This window comes from Leptodactylus fuscus, chromosome 6 (genome assembly GCF_031893055.1).
Source record: "Leptodactylus fuscus isolate aLepFus1 chromosome 6, aLepFus1.hap2, whole genome shotgun sequence".
Lineage (NCBI taxonomy): Eukaryota > Metazoa > Chordata > Amphibia > Anura > Leptodactylidae > Leptodactylus > Leptodactylus fuscus.
The window spans coordinates 159,381,660-159,399,819 of NC_134270.1; the positions used below are offsets into that span (position 1 = coordinate 159,381,660).

Genomic DNA, 18,160 nt, shown 5'->3' on the forward strand with positions numbered 1-18,160 from the left:
TGTCCTATATTACTGCACTGTATGTGGTCATCCTCTATTATTACACTATATAAGCTGATATTGTTAGACTGTATAGCGATTAGCCACTGTTGCTATAGTATGTAGGGGTCATCCGCTATTACTGGACTAGACAGGAATCAGCTGATATTACTGGACTGTATAGGGCTTAGTCACTATTACTGGACTGTATAGAGATTAGCTGATTATTTCCAGGACTATATGGTCAGTCTCTATTACTGGCCTATATGGGGCTTAGTCCGTTACAGGACTGTGTAGGGGTCATTATTACAGGGCTATGTAGGGTTTAGCCTCTTATTGAATTGTATAGGGGACATTCTCTCTTACTGGACTATAGGGTCGGCGTCTATTTTTGGATTATATAGAGACAAGCTGTGGTTACTGAGCTATAGGGGTCATCCTGTATCATCCTTATTGGACTGCAATCAGCTCTTGTTACTTGACTATTTGGGGGTCAGTCTCTATTATATGATTCTATAAGGGCTAGCCTCTGTTACAGGATAGTAACTGTAAGGCCTTGGTGTGTCTGAACATTACTGTGCAGGTGATGGGTACGCAGGTCCTTGGCTCACAGTCCAACAGGTAAAGATATGGCTGATGATGGTTGTTCTGTTTCTTGTGGCATCACCTGTGGATCATCTTCAGGGTCCATTCACACAGAGGAATATGGTGTGGAATTTTCCAAGCTGAAAATAAAGCCTCCCAATGATTTCAATGGGTTATGCTAGCTTTTTTTTTCCACTAGAGGAAAATTCCACACCAAATTCCTCACCATTTTCCTCCGTGTGAATGGACCCTTACTGAACAATAAACATAAAGATCCAGAGCATATATCGGATGCTCAGAAGGGAACTCTCGCCATATACTCACAATAAATAAAGGTTCTGGCACTCAGGATTTTATTCTTTCAAAGCAATCCCAAATAACAAGTGACATTTCAGTCCTAAAGGTCTTCCTGCTGTGGTCAAGTCGCTCTTCTTCCTTCATTTTCTTCAGACCATTCCAATGGTCTGATGAAGGTCGATTTGGACTGAAACGTCACGCGTTATTTGGGATTGCTTCGGAATTTTTTTGAAAAAAAATCTTCCCTATAAATTCTGCACTTCCTTACTGAATGACATGATCTCATCATTCACTTCATTCTCCAACCTTTAGATTAGGGGGCAGACAGTGGGGTGTGGGTAGACCATCTTGGCATTCTCCTCGCCCCCTGGATTCTTTTCTGTGTTGCAGTCAGTCTCGGGTGTTTTAGTAACCTCCTCAGGCACAGACACGGCTTTTCACTTTTTATGTAAAACTCAAAAGACACAAAAGACTCTTAATACTATGCAAATCTGCTGCTGCCGCTGCCCCAGGTGACAATGGCTGCCTGTCTCTGCCAGCGTCCTTACCCAGCTGCTGGGTGTCATGGTAGCTTGGCAGATCTGTAATATGAGTGATATCATTGTGTTAAGATAGTCAAAGATTGGTGATAATCCAGTCCGCATCTGCTGTCTGCACAGTGATCAAAGGAGAAGAGGTAAGGATAGTGGGCCGTGTGATAGATAAGAGAAAGCAGTATGTCAGTCAGTATAGATAATTCTTCCACGCCAAGCTCACCAGCCGTGCCTTTTGGCCCCATGAATATGACTGAGTGTGCCACTCGAGGAGACTTCCAATGCTTCATTCTGAGTATCATAGGTCATAATATTGGAAGGAAACTGAACAAGTCTTCCAAGTGCATACCACTATAAAATCGTCCTTACCTCTTGTGCAATGGGACACAGTCATGCTGGAATAGAAAACAGCCTTCCCCAAACCGTTTTCATATAGATGGAAGCGACAATTGTCCAAGACGTCTTAAGATTTCACTTCACTAGAACAAAGTCCTAGGCCAACCCCTGAAAACACTCCACTAAATTGCACAATGCAGTCAGGTAGGTAACTTACTCCTGACATTCGCCAAACCCAGATGGGTCCCCCGGACTGCCTGATAAAGAAGAGGAAGAGATTCCTTATTCCAAAGAACGTCTTTCCATCGCTGTAAAGTGGCATTGTGCCTTACACCACTCCATCAGATGCTTGGCAATGCGAGGTTTGCCTGCAGCTGCTCATCCTTGGAAACCCATGCCATGGAGCTCTCTCTGTGTTGTTGATGCCAGATGAGGTTATTGAGTCAGCAGAGCGTTGGCGACTTTTCTGTACTGTTCTCCTTAGCACTCGGCACCGCGCTTGGTACCTTTTCATGGCAGAGATGCTGCGGTTTCTCCTGCTTTTCAGTAATACCGTGATGATGGGGGAAAAAAAAATCAAGGAGGGAAGACATTTCAGGAAGTGACTTGTTGCAACAGCGGCATCTTATTAGGGTTCACTCGCTGCAGCTGCCGGTGGCTGAATCCCTGAGTGATGCGACTGCCAGTTATGGTACAATTATACGCCCCCTACTGATGAGGCTTTGACCTTCTGTAGCTGCTGCAGCATGAACATGCACACTTAGGCCGGGTTCACATGGCACTTATTTTAAATTGTAATTTTAGAAGTTTTTAATAAGGTGGTGCCGAAAATTAGGAAAGAAAAAACAAAAGCTCATAATGTAGCAATTCACAATGAGTGAAAGAATATCTGAGTATCTGAATAAATGTCTATGTACACATTGTAGTTGGGTGCAGAAAAAAAAGTTTTCAGTCGTTTTTTCGGTGCAGTTTCTTAATTTTTACAGGTGAAATGAATGCATTCTACTTGTAAAGGTTAAGAAACTGCACCAAAAAACGACTGAACTTTTTTTTTCTGCATGAAAAATGCGTGCAGTTTTTTCCTATACATTTTTAACTGCATTTATTTGTTCATATAAAGAGGGCTTTTCACCACCTAGGGACCCCCCGAACGGAATACCAAACGCAACTGCAAGCGCTGTGCAGTGAAAGCATATACGGTAGACTATAATGGGGTCTGTGTATTTGCCATGTGCTGCTCGCACAAATCATGCAGGCAGGAAAGTAGATTGTAAACTACTTTCCTGTCCGCATGATCCCTGTGGAGATCTGGCGGCAAGCACTGTATGACTGTATCCCTCGCAGCCTGCTCCCCACAGCACCAGACTGTATGACTGTATCCCTCGCAGCCTGCTCCCTATAGCACCAGACTGTATGACTGTATCCCTCGCAGCCTGCTCTCTATAGCACCAGACTGTATGACTGTATCCCTCGCAGCCTGCTCTCTATAGCACCAGACTGTATGACTGTATCCCTCGCAGCCTGCTCCCCATAGCACCACACTGTATGACTGTATCCCTTGCACCCTGCTCCCCACAGCACCACACTGTATGACTGTATCCCTTGCAGCCTGCTCCCCACAGCACCAGACTGTATCCCTTGCAGCCTGCTCCCCACAGCACCAGACTGTATGACTGTATCCCTTGCAGCCTGCTCCTACAGCACCACACTGTATGACTGTATCCCTTGCAGCCTGCTCCCATAGCACCAGACTGTATGACTCTATCCCTTGCAGCCTGCTCCTCACAGCACCTGACAGTATCACTGCTTTCTTTCTTTCCAGCTTGCTCCCCACAGCTGATACAACCACAGAAACCACTTCAGATTCAGCCTCGCCCAGTGCTGCCTCTGACCCAGGTCAGCTCCTCAGCTCAGGCTCTCAGCAGCCAGTGTTTCAGCTCTTCACCTATCACATCATTGGAAACCTCATCCACATGTGCTGAGACCAATGGACACCGACAAAGCCCTGCCACCTGCTCCAGCCTTACCAGACAAGAAGTGGCTGTTCAACGTAAACTCCTCCCAGTCAGCTCCGCGGTCATCCTGCAGATCCCGGCTGCTCCTGGTGCGGTGAGTGCAGAGAAATAAAGAAAAAAGTTGCATGCTCATGGAGCAGTAGCCACTGGCAGCCGAAACCGCCACCTGTATGCAGCCACCATTCAATGATCAATTATACGTGAGCATAAACTCTAAACCTGTATATGCAAATGGTGGAGGACTCGATGCTGGAAATCAGTTTATGTTTGTTACAGTGTATCAGTGCAGATAATCCTCTATGAGCTGACTATAACAGGATAACAAATTCCTGTTCTTTTCTCCAGGCTGACTGTACTTGGGGCAGGTTTACACTGAGTTTTTAGAGGGAGATTTTTGAATCCGCCTCAAAAATACCCCCCCAAGTCTCCCATTCATTTCACTGGGAGTTGAGCAGATTTTTTTTCTCTAGATACTTCCTGACACTTTTTTTTCCTCTATCTGACAGATTCCACCTTTGTAAAGTCCAATGAAATGAATGGGAGGCAGAAAAAATAAAACGTCAGTGTTGTCTCCCATTCATTTTAATGAGGCTTACAAAAAGGAATCCGCCTAAAGATAGGTCATAGTTACATAATAGATGAGGTTGGATGAAGATATTAGTCCATCAAGTCCAACCTATAACCCAGGGGTAGGGAACGTACGGCTCTCCAGCTGTTGCAAAACTACAACTCCCAGCATGCACACTGGCTCTGCTGTTCTGGGAACTCCCATGGAAGTGAATGGAGCGTGCTGGGAGTTGTAGTTTCACAGCAGCTGGAGAGCCAAAGGTTCCCTACCCCTGCTATAACCCTACAGTCCCCTGATCCAGAGGAAGACAAAAAAAACCCATGAGGCTCACGCCATGATGCTGAGGAATTAGCTAGAAGGAAAAACCCTGCTACTGACTCTTATTGAAGTGAATGGGTGAGTTTGGAAGCGGTTTTTGGGGCAGATTCCCCCTATCTGCAAATAAGCTTAGTGTGGACATACTAACACATTGTAACAAGCTCCCAGCTGCGGGAGGTAATGGTTCAGCCTCAGGAATGTAAGGAATAATGTTTTCAGTCACCTACTGCAAGCAGAGATCCTGAAAATGATATATTGCAGCACAAGTGGTGGGTTCTCCTAAAATATGCCTGAATCCCTTGCACCAGCGCCATGAATAGCGTATATTTGTAGTGTATATTTCATGAATTAGGCAGTCCCCTTGTGCCTAGGTGCAAATCTATGGCAGTCCTGAGTCTACTGTCATTTACGTCACTTTGGTTGATGAATATGGCCGCACTGCCGCCCACTTTTGTGACTGGGGCATAACACTCCCCCATGTCTATTAAGCTGGGTTCACACGGGGGTTCTTTTGACCGGATTTTGATGTGGAATCCGCGTCAGAATCCGGCTAAAAAAAACCGCCTCCCATTGACTTCAATGGTTTCTTTTTCCGCTCACAGAAAAGAGAAGCGACATGCCTTTTCTTGAGGCGGAATCCACCGCAGTGTCTGTGGCGCGAACACTCCCTCGCGACTAGGCCCATTCATTTGGGCTTAATCCGGAGCGGAATGCTGCGACTGGATACTGGTGCACTGCATACATGTTATACATATGCTTAAAGGTACCTGCTATTTGCTTTGTATTTGCAGACTCCTTCAGCAGGGGAGAACCTCTATAAACACTGCTCATCTATCAGTCCGTCTCTGGTGAAGGCGCCAGTACATGCCGCTGCTGTGTCCATCACCAGAACATCAGAACATTACCGGGCAAATGGTAAGTCCTGACACTGCTCTGCACTTCTCTCTAGTCACTAGGGTGAAGGGACAAACTGTATGCAACTAATAAACTAAATACATAGAGATCCTCCTCCAAAACATACCTGAGAGGGATTGTCTGAAGTTACAAGAACAAAATTGCCCCCCACTGTCCACGTATGTGGTATTTCAGTATTCAAGTGATTACCCCTTTTAGTGCGATGTGTCTTATTAGGGAGAGACTGGTGCAGGGACTTATTAGACCATGCATACCCTGATAAGGACTACAAATAAGACCTCATTTGTGAAAATGAAGTATTTTCTCCTAGTGCCAGCTATTGGAAGGTAGATCCCTATAGATTAATACCTGCTTGTCAAAGAAATTTAACAGAATAATCGAGATCTTATTTGTATTCCTCACCTAGTATTCTTAGTATGTTAGGCGTGTTCCACTAAGTCCCTGTACTGGTCTCTCCCTAATGAGACACATGAAGACCTCTCACACAGCCAGCGCCCCCTACCTGCCTGCTGCTTCACTGTCTAGTTCTTTACATAGTACAGACAGCAAAGCTGCAGAGTGACAGGGACTCCCAGCATCATAGATGACAGGAGCAGATTGTCCCGTGTGTTGGGCCTACGGTGGCCTGAACAGGAGACTGGCAGGGGGTGACTTTGGCCAGGCTGCACCTCACTGCTGATAGCACATTGACAAATAAGCTCTACACTGATCAGTAGTGTCCAGTCTGACAGCCAGGTTGGCAGAGATTCATTATATCACGACAACCGCATCCTTACACAAAGGAGCTCCAGTGGAGGTCAGTGAGTCTCCTGCCCAAATATAGGCAAAACTCAGTACCCGTGTCTACTACTTTATACCAAATTCAGGGTCCCTTCTATGATCAGGGTCTTCATTACTGTGGTTTTAGTGATTGTTATCAGGCACACAATGCTCTAAAAAGCAAAAGATGCAATTGTTATAGGAGAAAGAGAGCTAAAAGCAGGATCAGGTGGATGGTGCACATTATACAGCACATGACTCCCCCCCCCCCCCCATCCCCTCCATTTAGGACGTGGCCACAGATCGCTCTCTCATGAAATAATAATCAGACACAGGGGACATGGATGCCCTCACTCGTCTCATGCATATAGAATGAAGGTAAAACCGCTGGCATGGAGCAGAGCCGCCGCCAGAAATATGAGATATGGATGTCCAATAATGTGCGGCCAGGGACCCAGACCGAGAATTCAGCATGTTCACTAATCTTGAGTATCTTAAGCCAGCTTCTCCTACATAAGATTCAAGTCCATGTCTCATGAGTGACCTCTACCTGCTGTGCAATTTTTCCAGTGCCCACTGCTCGGTATCTGTTATACTAGGGCACAGCTTTGTTCAGTGGGTCCAGCTCACGTACTTCTTTCCCCTATGCTATACACTGTAACTCTGCTCCATTAGGACCTGGAGGCTGTGTCACTCTGAAATTCAGTTTCAGAAAGCTGCTTCTTGGAACCTCTGCTTTACACTGCAGCCCTGCTCCATTACGACACAACTATGATCAGTGGCTCCAGGTTGTCTGCTGGGTGGGAAACAGTGGTTTCTGGTGTGTGGACTGGATGACCCTACGAAGGATAGCATTTATATAAGCTTCCTCCCTGTCCCTGCCCCTTTTGCCCCCCCCCCATTCACACCTAATCCCTATTTGCCTCCACACATTATAATGAGATAAGATAGTCCTTTAATAGTCCCACCGTGGGGAAATTTCAGTATTATGCCCCTTTAGTGGTCCTCCTGACACAGTATCATGTCCCCTTGTAGCCCCACGTTGTATAATGTCCCTTGTGGGTATAATTCCTCCTTGTAGCCGACAAACAATATACTGTTTACTGTGTGGGCCCCATAAGGTATAATACCCCCCTTGTGACCCCACACAATAAAACCTCCCTCTTGTTACTTTACAATATAATTTCCCATTCCTTGTGGATTCCAAACAGTATAATGCTATCCCTTTACGGTCCGACTTTATAATGTCTCTCCCATTGTGACCCCTACATAGTGTAAATAATGACCTTCATTGTGACAACAGTAGACTTCACAATAAAAAAAAAGGTATAGTCCCTTCACTTTGTCTCTCTGGAGTCCACTCTGGTCTTTAGAGTAATTTCACACTGGTTTTTTTGGTCAGGATTTTGAGGCCCTATCCGCCTCAAAATCCTGACCAGAAAGGCGGCTCCCATTGAAATCAATGGCAGCCGGTCAGTTCTTTTCTTTGGGAGCAGTTTGTTCCGGCTCCTGGAAAAAGAAGCGACATGCTCATTCTTTCAGGCGGATTCACCTCGCAACATCTGCCCTTCCTCCCGACTAGGTCCATTCATTTGGGCCTAATCCGGAGCGGAGTGCACGACTAGATGCCAGTGCACTGCATCGGCATCCAATCGCAGCTACCCGTATTTTGGACCGGAACCTGAGGTGGCCTCTGCCTCAGGTTCCGGTCAAAAAATCCCGTGTGAACTTACCCTTACCCTTACTGTGAAGTCACTGCATCGCCCTATCTCTTTACAAATCAGCAAAGACAGGCTGAATGGTGAAGCGAGGAGCTGACGGCTTCCTGCTCCACCATTGCTCTCAAGTCTATCTACTCCCTGTAGGAACAGAGTTAAAGCAAGATTGTACATCTTACCATGATTAAGGGGCTAATGCCTTGAAACGCGTAGGCAACTGCTACACCATGTAGGTCGGTCTTCTGTGGATCAATGTTGTGAGTCTTGTTTCACTTCCTACACTGGTTATGTTGTGATTTTTTTGGACATTTTTCTCTATTATTAAAAGTTAAGTTTTATGCTAATTTGGAGACCACCGTGCTGGATTTTTTTTTACTTTTTTGATGCATTATCTTCTTACCTGGACCGGAAGTTGCTTTCTTTGCTTTCTCCTATTTATGATCCAAGTGGTTTATAAGTTTGGGCTGTGGAATATTTTTTCTTTTTTGTACCTCTTACCACCTGGGACACGGAGAACAGTACCCGAAATCCAGGACTGCCCCACTGTATCCAAGGCCGTGTGTTTTGTATGATCAAGGTGACCCTGTTTTGGGTGTGTATTTTACATGACCTGTGTGACCCGACATTTAGTGGAGACCCTGTGTGCTTGGTATGACCTGTGTAACCTGTCTTTTAGGTGTATAACCTGGATAACCCTGCGTGTGTTATATCTGATTCTAGTGTGGACAGTGGTTGAACCTGTGTGCTTTGTATGATCCGTGTGTTCATTGGTTGACCCGGTGTATTTTGTATGACCCGGTTTCTGGTGTGTACCCTGGGTGTTTCATATGATCAGTGTGACCCGCTTTGGGGTGTGAGTACAGACAGCTGTTGGGTTGGACTGTTGCTCCCAGGCGGACAGCTGGCATTCTAGTTTAGCAGCTGCTGTTGTGTCAGTGTTTGGACCCCCCCCCTCCTCCCACTTGTTTTCCTTTCTAAAGCCCCCCCTCTTGCCTCCGCCTGCCTCTGGGATTGGAGGAGGAGGAGGGGAAGTGCGGACGATGGGCAGACTCACAAAGGGCTGAGCCTCTCATTCATTGTCTGAGCGTGGAGCGAGGGGCCGTGTGTGGACAATGTGGAGCTGAACAACAGGAGTCCTAGGCCTGGACCATCACTTTCCTGAACGTCTGAAACTCTTCCTGCCCTACTGAGTCACAACAAAGAGCCAGAGCCAGCGTAACACCACCACTACTCCGGAGCATAGCAGAGAACAGGAGACAACCCCGGCACAGGAGATACTACAACCCCGAATACAACTCCCAGCCTCCCCCATAGAGGATACCACTCCTAACCTTCTCCCCACCACAGGATACAACTCCCAGCCTCGCCACAGAGGATACAACAACTCCCAAACACTGGATACAACTCCTAGCTTTCTCTCCTCCTAGGACGTAACCCTAAAGGATACGACTCCCGGGCTCACCCCAGGCCTGAATTTGGGGTCACTCAGCAGAGTACAGTATTCAGGACTGATGGCAGGAGTGTGGGTGTCTGGGGGTGGTGGCACTTGTGGATTGGGGTCCCATGTGTGACATTCCCATGACAAGTTCATATTTGTGGAGAAGCCACTGACCAGAGTCACCTTCAGGTTGGTATCATCATATGGGCATTACTAAGGGGAATTTTGCAATTGTGAACATCTTGAATCCTCCCGCTAGGAGGTCATGGGGTTTTGCAGCAATCCAGAATTACGAAAGTTTCACAACTTTTCCAATTTCTCAATCTTTTCAAGATCTCTGCTTGCTGTCAGTGAAAGGTAGCGTTCTTGTTCACATCTACAGTCAGTCTGATACAATGTAACAAGTGTTCGGACTGGTTAGTTTATAGGTGTATTGTAGATCCATTTGTTTAGCAGAGGGTTGTATACATTGGACGCTACTCTCAGATTTGTGGGTAGAACTAGGCCAAGGTGGGTTTTCTGCCGCTGAATGTAAACGGCAAGTAGAGATCTTGAAAACGGTGAGAAGTTGGAACACAAAGCCGAACTTTTCATTGTATGAGGAGGGAGCGTCCTCTCCAGAGACTGCGCTGGTCCTTCAACCTGACTATTGAGCAGACGCTCATCCCTTGTTGTAGCTCAGTCTGTGGCCTGACAGATGGAAGATTTCCCCATTGGGGTTGTTCTTTATAACCTGTGTCATGAGCCCGGCTTTATTCGCCTCATTGGACAGCTCATACTTTGCAACCAACAGATCCATGGGCACCATTCACTAGGTAAAGGCCAAAAGGTTGTTCTTGGCTTATTTCTGGCCGGTATAAAGCAGGGATCCCTCCTAAAGAAATCCTTCCAACATAAACTTTGGATGCACAATGGAAAGTAGCTATAAGCTGTCATGGTAAACGTATACCTCTGTCAGAGTGAGTCAATGTCAATGTGTATGTTTTCCATGTACGCCAGGACGGCGTATGGACTTCTTGTACTGTATAGGGATGAACCATTGTTTATACTCTTGTTCGTCCCTGTCCAGACTCCATATTGTTGGTAGGACATTCTCTATCTACGCAAACTGATGTCCTGCCAATACAAGGGTTGTCACTTCATCTGTTCAATAAAAAAAGTTCACTGACTGGTCGTGGGACATGTACACACCAGGCAATGATCGAAGATGAATAATCGACCAGTCGACAGATTGTGTAAAAGGACCATAACAGGGTCCTGCGCCGGTCAACTCTGGTGGTTTCCTTTTACTCCCAGCCATGCATGAGTAAAGTCCGACTAGGGCAAGACTCAAATCCAAGTCCCCATTTACCCTGGGACCACATCACATGAGCCATGTACACGCAGACATGTGGAGGGGTCCCTGATGTCACCTGATGTCCACCTGCTGCACCTCCGAACTTCTCCACACAAATGGTGGACGATGAGGGTGATGACATGGCGCGGGTGTTCACACAGAGGAATTTGGAGTTGATTTTTGGGATGGATTCTACCACAAAATCTGCTCCAAATTCTGCCTGGATTCTCCCCCCCCCCTATTGTTTTCAATGGGAAGTACAGAAGAAGGATGCTGAGGAGAACTGTCCTACTTTGATCTTCCCAGGGCAAGGCTCGTTGGGGCAGATTTATGAAGACTCTCATTAATACTAGTCTCCATAACCCCTGAGTTGACGGAGCCTGCACCTCTTTTTCTAGCGTAAATTATAGTAAATCTGGCGGGGGCAATGCTTCTGTCCTTTCAGGCCCTCACTATTCCCCATTTTCAATATTGGATCTACTCCATTGTGTCTGAAGGTGGAAGACCACCTTAAATTCTTCTCCGAACTCCTCTAAGAGGGCAGGTCACTGGTAGGGGGTTCAACCTGAACACCAGTCACAGATGGGGTCAGTTTGAGGGATGGTCTCAAGTAGGAAGGGTCAGCTGAGGGCAGGTTAGTGGGGTCAGGATTTGTGAATCTTAGGATATTTCTGTAGATTGTTGTGCACACAGTGTGTTCTGGTTTTATATCAGTGTGTCCGTGTGTCATATCAGTCTGTCATACTGTGTCTTTTCCCCTCCCCCGTAGACTCCGCTCACACAGGCGTTCCAAGCTCTAACTCTTGCCCTCCACTGGACATGACATCAGGGAATGGTACATCTCCTATACCAGCCGCTGCCACCGGCAACACCCCGCAGAACGGTGAGAACAAACCTCCGCAGGCCGTGGTCAAACCACAAATCCTCACTCATGTTATCGAAGGCTTCGTGATCCAAGAGGGAGCCCAGCCATTCCCGGTATGATCTTTTCTGTCCTGTGATGTAGCATGGTAGTAGTGCTGACTGTGGCTGTATACTGTATGTTATGTCGTGTTCATTGTGCACAGATGTTTATATATCCCTGATCTTCTTGCTTTTGCAGTCGCACAGGAGCAGAGCTGTCCTCGAGGTGGGTCACCATATTCACACTACATTGATGTATATGAGACACTGTGTTGGGGTCTTGTTATGGGGGGTGGATGCACAAGACACAGGCTGATGGGGAACATCAAAGCGGAAACACACCTATCACCATCCTACCCCACTGTCCAGTACACATCACCTCTATCAGGTGGCTCATACACCCATATACAATGGCATCATAGCAAGTTGGGATCAGCTGAAGGTTTGTTACAATGTATCTCAATAATTTGTGAGTAGCACCAATCTCTCTCCTATTCTAAACTCCATGATGCTTAATAACATCCCCCCATCTGCATGAGCAGGACTAGATCAAGATTCACTGACTGGGAGCAAAGATCTTGTTCTGTGGTTCTCATCACATTATACACAATACAGTCACAGCATTTTGGTGAGGCCTGAATGTTCTCACCACGGCAGTGGGTGCAGCTTGTGTAGGTGCCCGCAGCAGCCGCCCTGGAGTCTGGCAGTCATTGTGCATTTTCTTGGGTTTCCCATGTTCTTTCCACTGTTTGCTTCAGGCCTGGCAGGGAGTCACAGCCGTGTGGACAGTCATGTGGCCGGGCCCGTAATATCTTGTGAAAACCACTGAGCCGGCTCATATTAGTCACCGCTCATAAATGGTAGTAATCAGACACTGGCCAAATATACACAGCAGGGGGCGCCATGGTCCGGGGGTGGTAACACTAAGCACATAGTGTAGGAGCATAGCTCACAGGCCTTGGCTAACTGTAGCTGCTCTTGTTGGACAGGTGGGGCGCTCTTCTCTGCTTGTTGGGTCACAGGAGAAGCATCAGCAAGTACCACTGGCAGAAAAACTACCCCAGCAAGACACCAACACGACGACCACAACCACAGACTCCGAGATGGAGGAAACCTTTGTAGCAGGTGACCTGTTCTGCGCAGTCTCTAGATACTTGTCTCAGGAGCTAACAGTCTAGAATGGCTCCCTATAAGATGAATATTTATCTGCATCACATTATAGACTGGGAAAGACAAACCATATATAAAAATAACTTTTCTGCTTTTTTTTTTTTCTGCTTTAGCATCCAAAGATGAAGGCGATCCGCCTAAACTGAAGTGTGAGCTCTGTGGTCGAGTGGACTTTGAGTACAAATTTAAGCGATCCAAGCGCTTCTGTTCTATGGCGTGTGCAAAAAGGTGACCAGTGATCTATATACACAGTGTATCGGGTCTATAGGAAAGGTGTATAATACTACTTACAGTGTCGGGGGAGATCTGGATTAACTTTTCTCCTATATTCCCCCAGGTATAATGTGGGGTGCACGAAACGCGTGGGCCTCTTTCATCCTGACCGCAGCAAGTTACAGAAGCCTGCAGGGGCCAAGCACTCACGGAGGAGATCACGGAAGAATAATCTTCAAAGTCCCAGCACTGAGAGCACGAAGCAGGTGCGTACCGCAGTATATGTAGGACTACAGGCAATGGTGGGCAGGTTGTAGGACATGATCCTAAATGAGACAAACCTATCCAACCATCTATTGTCACAAACAAGTTCTAGCTTTAGCACCATGGCGGAGAGATGTAGGGTCAGGAGCTGGGGCCAACAACCACATCAGGCGGATACTTCTGTTATATAATAGGGTTTCTTCCCCCAGGTGCCCGAACCCATCACACCCATCAGTATGACACCCCTGCAACCTCATACCACCTCCAACCTCAAACACAGTAACAGCCAGGAGGACTCCAGCCGCTGCTCGGACAACTCCAGCTTTGAGGAACCATTATCTCCCCTTTCTGCCAGCTCGTCCCTCTCCCGCCAACGCCACAATGAACGGGGACTGGAGATGACAGACGTGCAAGGGGGAAACCACAACTTTTTACCGAGTGACCCTACTAAGTGGAATGTGGAAGATGTCTACGAATTCATACGGTCTTTGCCAGGTGCGTGATCTCCGCTATGTGCCGATCCATGCAACACAGGGCGGGTTTAACCTTTTATTTCCATAGACTTAATGATTGTCAGGTTTTCTGCTGTAAAGATGGACGGTCACTTAATCCAAATCCTGGAGAGTTTCTTTTAGTTTCTATAACTTGATTTCATCGAGCCATAACAGCCTTTATACGGGCAGCTTTTGTGGTTTTCTTGCAATCCTTTAAGACCCCGAGGTCTGAGACTGGCCATACATTCTAGATGCTGATGCGGACAGCGAATCCTTCCCGAGCCAAGCATGCATGTGTTCTCAGCAGGGAGAAGGGAGCGAGCAGCTGCCAGGCACCTCTTAACTCCCGTGAAAACAAAGGATTAGATATATGGAAGTCCAAACCTTCTTGAGGCTAAGTTCACACAGGGTCCTCTGGACCGGAACCTGAGGCGGAGGCCGCCTCAGGTTCCGGTCCAAAATACAGGTAGCTGCGACTGAATGCTAGTGCAGTGCACCAGCATCCAGTTGCGCACTCCACTCCGGATTAGGCCCAATGAATGGGCCTAGTCGGGAGTGTCTTCAGGCCTGTTAAATATCTTGTATTTGCCGGTGAGACTTGTGTCCACTGTTAAATATCCTTGAAATTGTGGGATAGACTTGTGTCACGTGTTGTAGGCCTTATCCACGACAGGAAGAAGTCAGCTTGTTATAAATCAGTGTAGAGGTTTATTAATATCTTGAAGGAAAACACAGGAACAGGGAAAATGTCCAAATAACACAAATATCAGTCAATTGTCAATAGCTTACATCTTCAGAGAAGTTAAATCATCTGGGTATCTTGTAGTTACAGCTTGGTTCATGCTTGTCATCTGGTTGGTGGACTTGGGCTGGTTACGACGTCCATGGATGTCCATCTGCCTGGACCACCCACCCTGGTGTTCCCGAAGACAGACCCAGACATGTGTATCTGTCACTCATTTATGTTCATGAGAGTGGGTGTTACCTTCCATCTTGCTGCTATGTAAGGAGATTTCTACTATGGTGTACTCTAACCGCACCCATGTCCCCAGAATATAGCAGTATATGATGTCAGTAGAGTGTTAACCCCATGTCTGCTAGAGAATATTGTAAATATATAATATTTAACAAGGCCGAATCGCGAGGCGAATTGGCCTAAAGAATGAGCATGTCGCTCATCGACCTGACCGGCTCCCGTTGATTTCAGTGGGAGACGTCTTCTTGGTCAGGATTTTGAGGCGGATACGGACTCAAAATCCTGACCAAAAAACTCTGTGTGAACTTACCCTTAGGGTCAGGAACCCCCTATACAGTTTTGCTAATCAGCGAGTCTCAGAGGGTTTGGTCATCACATCTCTAGTGTTTATGGCCACCTTTGACTCAGGTGCACTTATATGGCTCACTCTATGTTCTAGTTGCTATGAATCATGGATGTGCTGATCCCTCGGATGAAGGTTTCCTTTCAGGCCCATCCTAGTAGATCTTCTAGTCCCATATACCTCCCTCCATGTCGGCCTCACCTTGCTTTTCTCTGTGCAGGTTGTCAGGAGATCTCTGAAGAGTTTCGTGCACAGGAGATTGATGGCCAGGCCCTGCTGCTGCTCAAAGAGGATCATTTAATGAGCACCATGAACATTAAACTGGGGCCGGCCCTGAAGCTGTACGCCCGCATCAGCATGCTGAAGGACTCCTAACCGCTGGGGCCACCTCTGCTTTTCTGATACTGAACGGTGCAGGGTCTGGACTGAAGGCTTGGGGAAGCCATGTGCTCAGCCGACTGACACCCGCAGGGGTATTGTCATATCCAGGAATTGATGGGGGCTAAGAACTGCGTTATTTATAGGAGTTTTCCTCATTTTATATATTTTTATGACCAAATTTTCTATTTTATAAGGTTCCTCCTGTTTTTCAGCAAAAAAAAAAAAAGAATTTGTAGATTTGTATCCAGCCGACATTTCATTTCTTAGAAGCCTTTTCTGCGTTTCCATTACAGCGGTCTAGACTCATTTCCCGAGCAGCGAGGTCCCAGGGATCGGTGGTAGAAGGGGGGCAGGGTGACGGCAGTGACCGGCCCCATCCTCTTTTATTCACATCATTGACATCTGCCTTGGTAGGTAACAGGACGTATTAACTTAAGCGGGTCCTCAGACAACTCTTCTGGTCACGGGCCTGTCTGCTCTGCATCTCCTGAACTAGCAGAGCTGAACCTAGGACCTTGCCTAACTGGTCACAGATGGGCCCCATGTACCGCCTTCGCACATAGCCCTCACATATTCTGTGCTAGGCGCAGAGGTTAGGAAGAGAAGTCAGTCTTGTCTTCTACGGACATGAGAAAGCGGCCTGGACCCGTGTTCATGTTACAGTACTAGAACTTGGTTTGTATTTTTTTTCCCCCTCCAGTACCTCTGGATTTTATTTGCTCTTAGACCTATCCTTCCATTATTTTCCTTGCACCCCCAGGAGAGGAGGCGACAGCATAGGGCACTACCCAGCAGACATATCATCTCTCTCCAGCAGAGGGCAGGCCTGGGCGGTGCACTACATAGCTACTCCCAGATAAAACTTCTACTACTGTGATGCCCTGGGGATGGGATTCTTGTTGCTATGTTCTAAAGTCCGTGTTATCTTTATTTTATAAATAAAGTTGCAGTTGTATTAATCTGTCGCCTTAGTTATCCGTTCTTTACTTCGGGGCCTGGGATCAGGTGCAGATTTCCCTTTTCTCAGACAGAACGGTGTCTTGATGCTTGTGTAACACCTGGCTCAGCTGTTTCCACAGCGCGTGATCTATTCTGCTCACCACCACAGACCACAAGTATGCGGCTGACTCATAGAAAACACCCATCTGCTTACTGGATTTGGAGCTTCGCCTCCACAGGACCCTCTAGGGGTGAGATTCCCAAGTGCTGCTTGTCTGCAGACTGTCTCCACCTGTGTCTGCTTGTCCGCAATGTAAAGTTTCTCATCCACCTTGGCCTCTGTTTTTCTAGGAAAAGACCTGGCTTTAGGCAAGAAACTTCTACTTTGGGTTTTACAGTCTCGGCTGAGCAGCACATCCTGGAGCAAGACCCCCAATCTGGGCGTTCAATAAATCTGTGAGGGGGGAACTACATCCAGGTAGTCGAAATGCACCGCTGGGGCCTAATAAGAGGCTGCAATGCTGTACCCTAAATCTAGAGCCAGGACACCCCAATAATAGACCCTGTGAGACGTCAGAAAGACGAGGTCCATAGCCCCATACACACGCACGCAATTTTTACAGCCAAGTATCTGGGCCATAGAAGAGGACACAAATTAGGAAGTAAGTCCTCTTCTTGGCTGCACAGACAAATGTAGGGGATCTTACAAGTCTTTTAGTGAATCTGTGATTGTGGATGATGCGGACAGTAAAAACCACCCTGGCCTTGTACAGGAAGCCTGAAACTGCATGAGAAGCAGCGTAAAGAGCCTCTGTTATTTAACCCTTCATTACCCCTATAGCACTGTACATACGTCCGAAGATCTGGCAACACAAACACTGGCCCAGATTTACTAAGGGTAAGTTCACATGGGGTTTTTTGGTCCGGAACCTGAGGCAGAGGCCGCCTCAGGTTCCGGACCAAAATATGGGTACCGTGACTGAATGTCGGTGCACTGCACTTCACCGGCATCCCGTCGCACACATGAATGGGCCTAGTCTGGAGAAGGGAATGTATTCAGGCTGAATCGGCCTGAAGAATGAGCATCTCACTATTTTTTTTCTTTGTTTCTTCTCGTTTTTTACGCCTCCCAGAAAAAAAGAACTGACCGGCTCCCATTGATTTCAATGGGAGCCATCTTTTTGGTCAGGATTTTGAGGCAGACACAGCCTCAAAATCCTGACCAGAAAACCCAGTGTGACCTTGCCCTAATACTGCAAACTTAGGCAGCCTGAAAATATGGCAGATTTGTCTAATCTCTGTCTAAACCACTTTTTAGGCCGGGGCCCCACGAAACGTAAACTCTGTTTTGTAAATTGCAGAATGTCAATTATACCTACGGAAACGCTAGTATTTTCTGTATAGGTATAATTGAGGCGTCAATGCCTTTCTGCCGCGGTTTTTCCCACAGTGCTCTTTGGCCGAATGGGGCTTCAGCCTTAGTTGCCTCTGCACCCACAAGTCCAAAAAATTTTAGCCCAAAAAACATGGTTCCATGTCTACAGCAGTGTCTGGTCAATAACCACATTAGTAAATTTGGGTTATTGTTGAGAGTGGTAATATATGGGTTATGGATCTCCCCGACACCTCCATTAGAACTAGTGCTGAATGCCATATCATGGGCACCTCTTTACTGTTCTG

At 46.9% G+C, this 18,160-nt stretch overlaps 1 protein-coding gene across 3 annotated transcripts in view; it reads left to right on the top strand.

The window, feature by feature from the left end:
• Positions 1-16,456, top strand: part of PHC2 (polyhomeotic homolog 2) — a 50,682-nt gene extending 34,226 nt beyond the window's left edge. For 2 of the 3 annotated variants that reach the window (XM_075277839.1, XM_075277840.1), the window contains exons 8-16: positions 3,553-3,839; positions 5,423-5,546; positions 11,567-11,775; positions 11,900-11,926; positions 12,690-12,825; positions 12,984-13,098; positions 13,208-13,349; positions 13,557-13,842; positions 15,381-16,456. In XM_075277839.1, the coding sequence (XP_075133940.1) occupies positions 3,553-3,839; positions 5,423-5,546; positions 11,567-11,775; positions 11,900-11,926; positions 12,690-12,825; positions 12,984-13,098; positions 13,208-13,349; positions 13,557-13,842; positions 15,381-15,535 (1,481 nt within the window). In that variant the 3' untranslated portion in view covers positions 15,536-16,456. Of the gene's footprint in view, positions 1-3,552; positions 3,840-5,422; positions 5,547-9,503; positions 9,651-11,566; positions 11,776-11,899; positions 11,927-12,689; positions 12,826-12,983; positions 13,099-13,207; positions 13,350-13,556; positions 13,843-15,380 lie in introns of those variants that run through there. The other variant, XM_075277841.1, reaches the window with a different exon arrangement.
• The last annotated feature ends 1,704 nt before the right edge of the window (positions 16,457-18,160 follow it).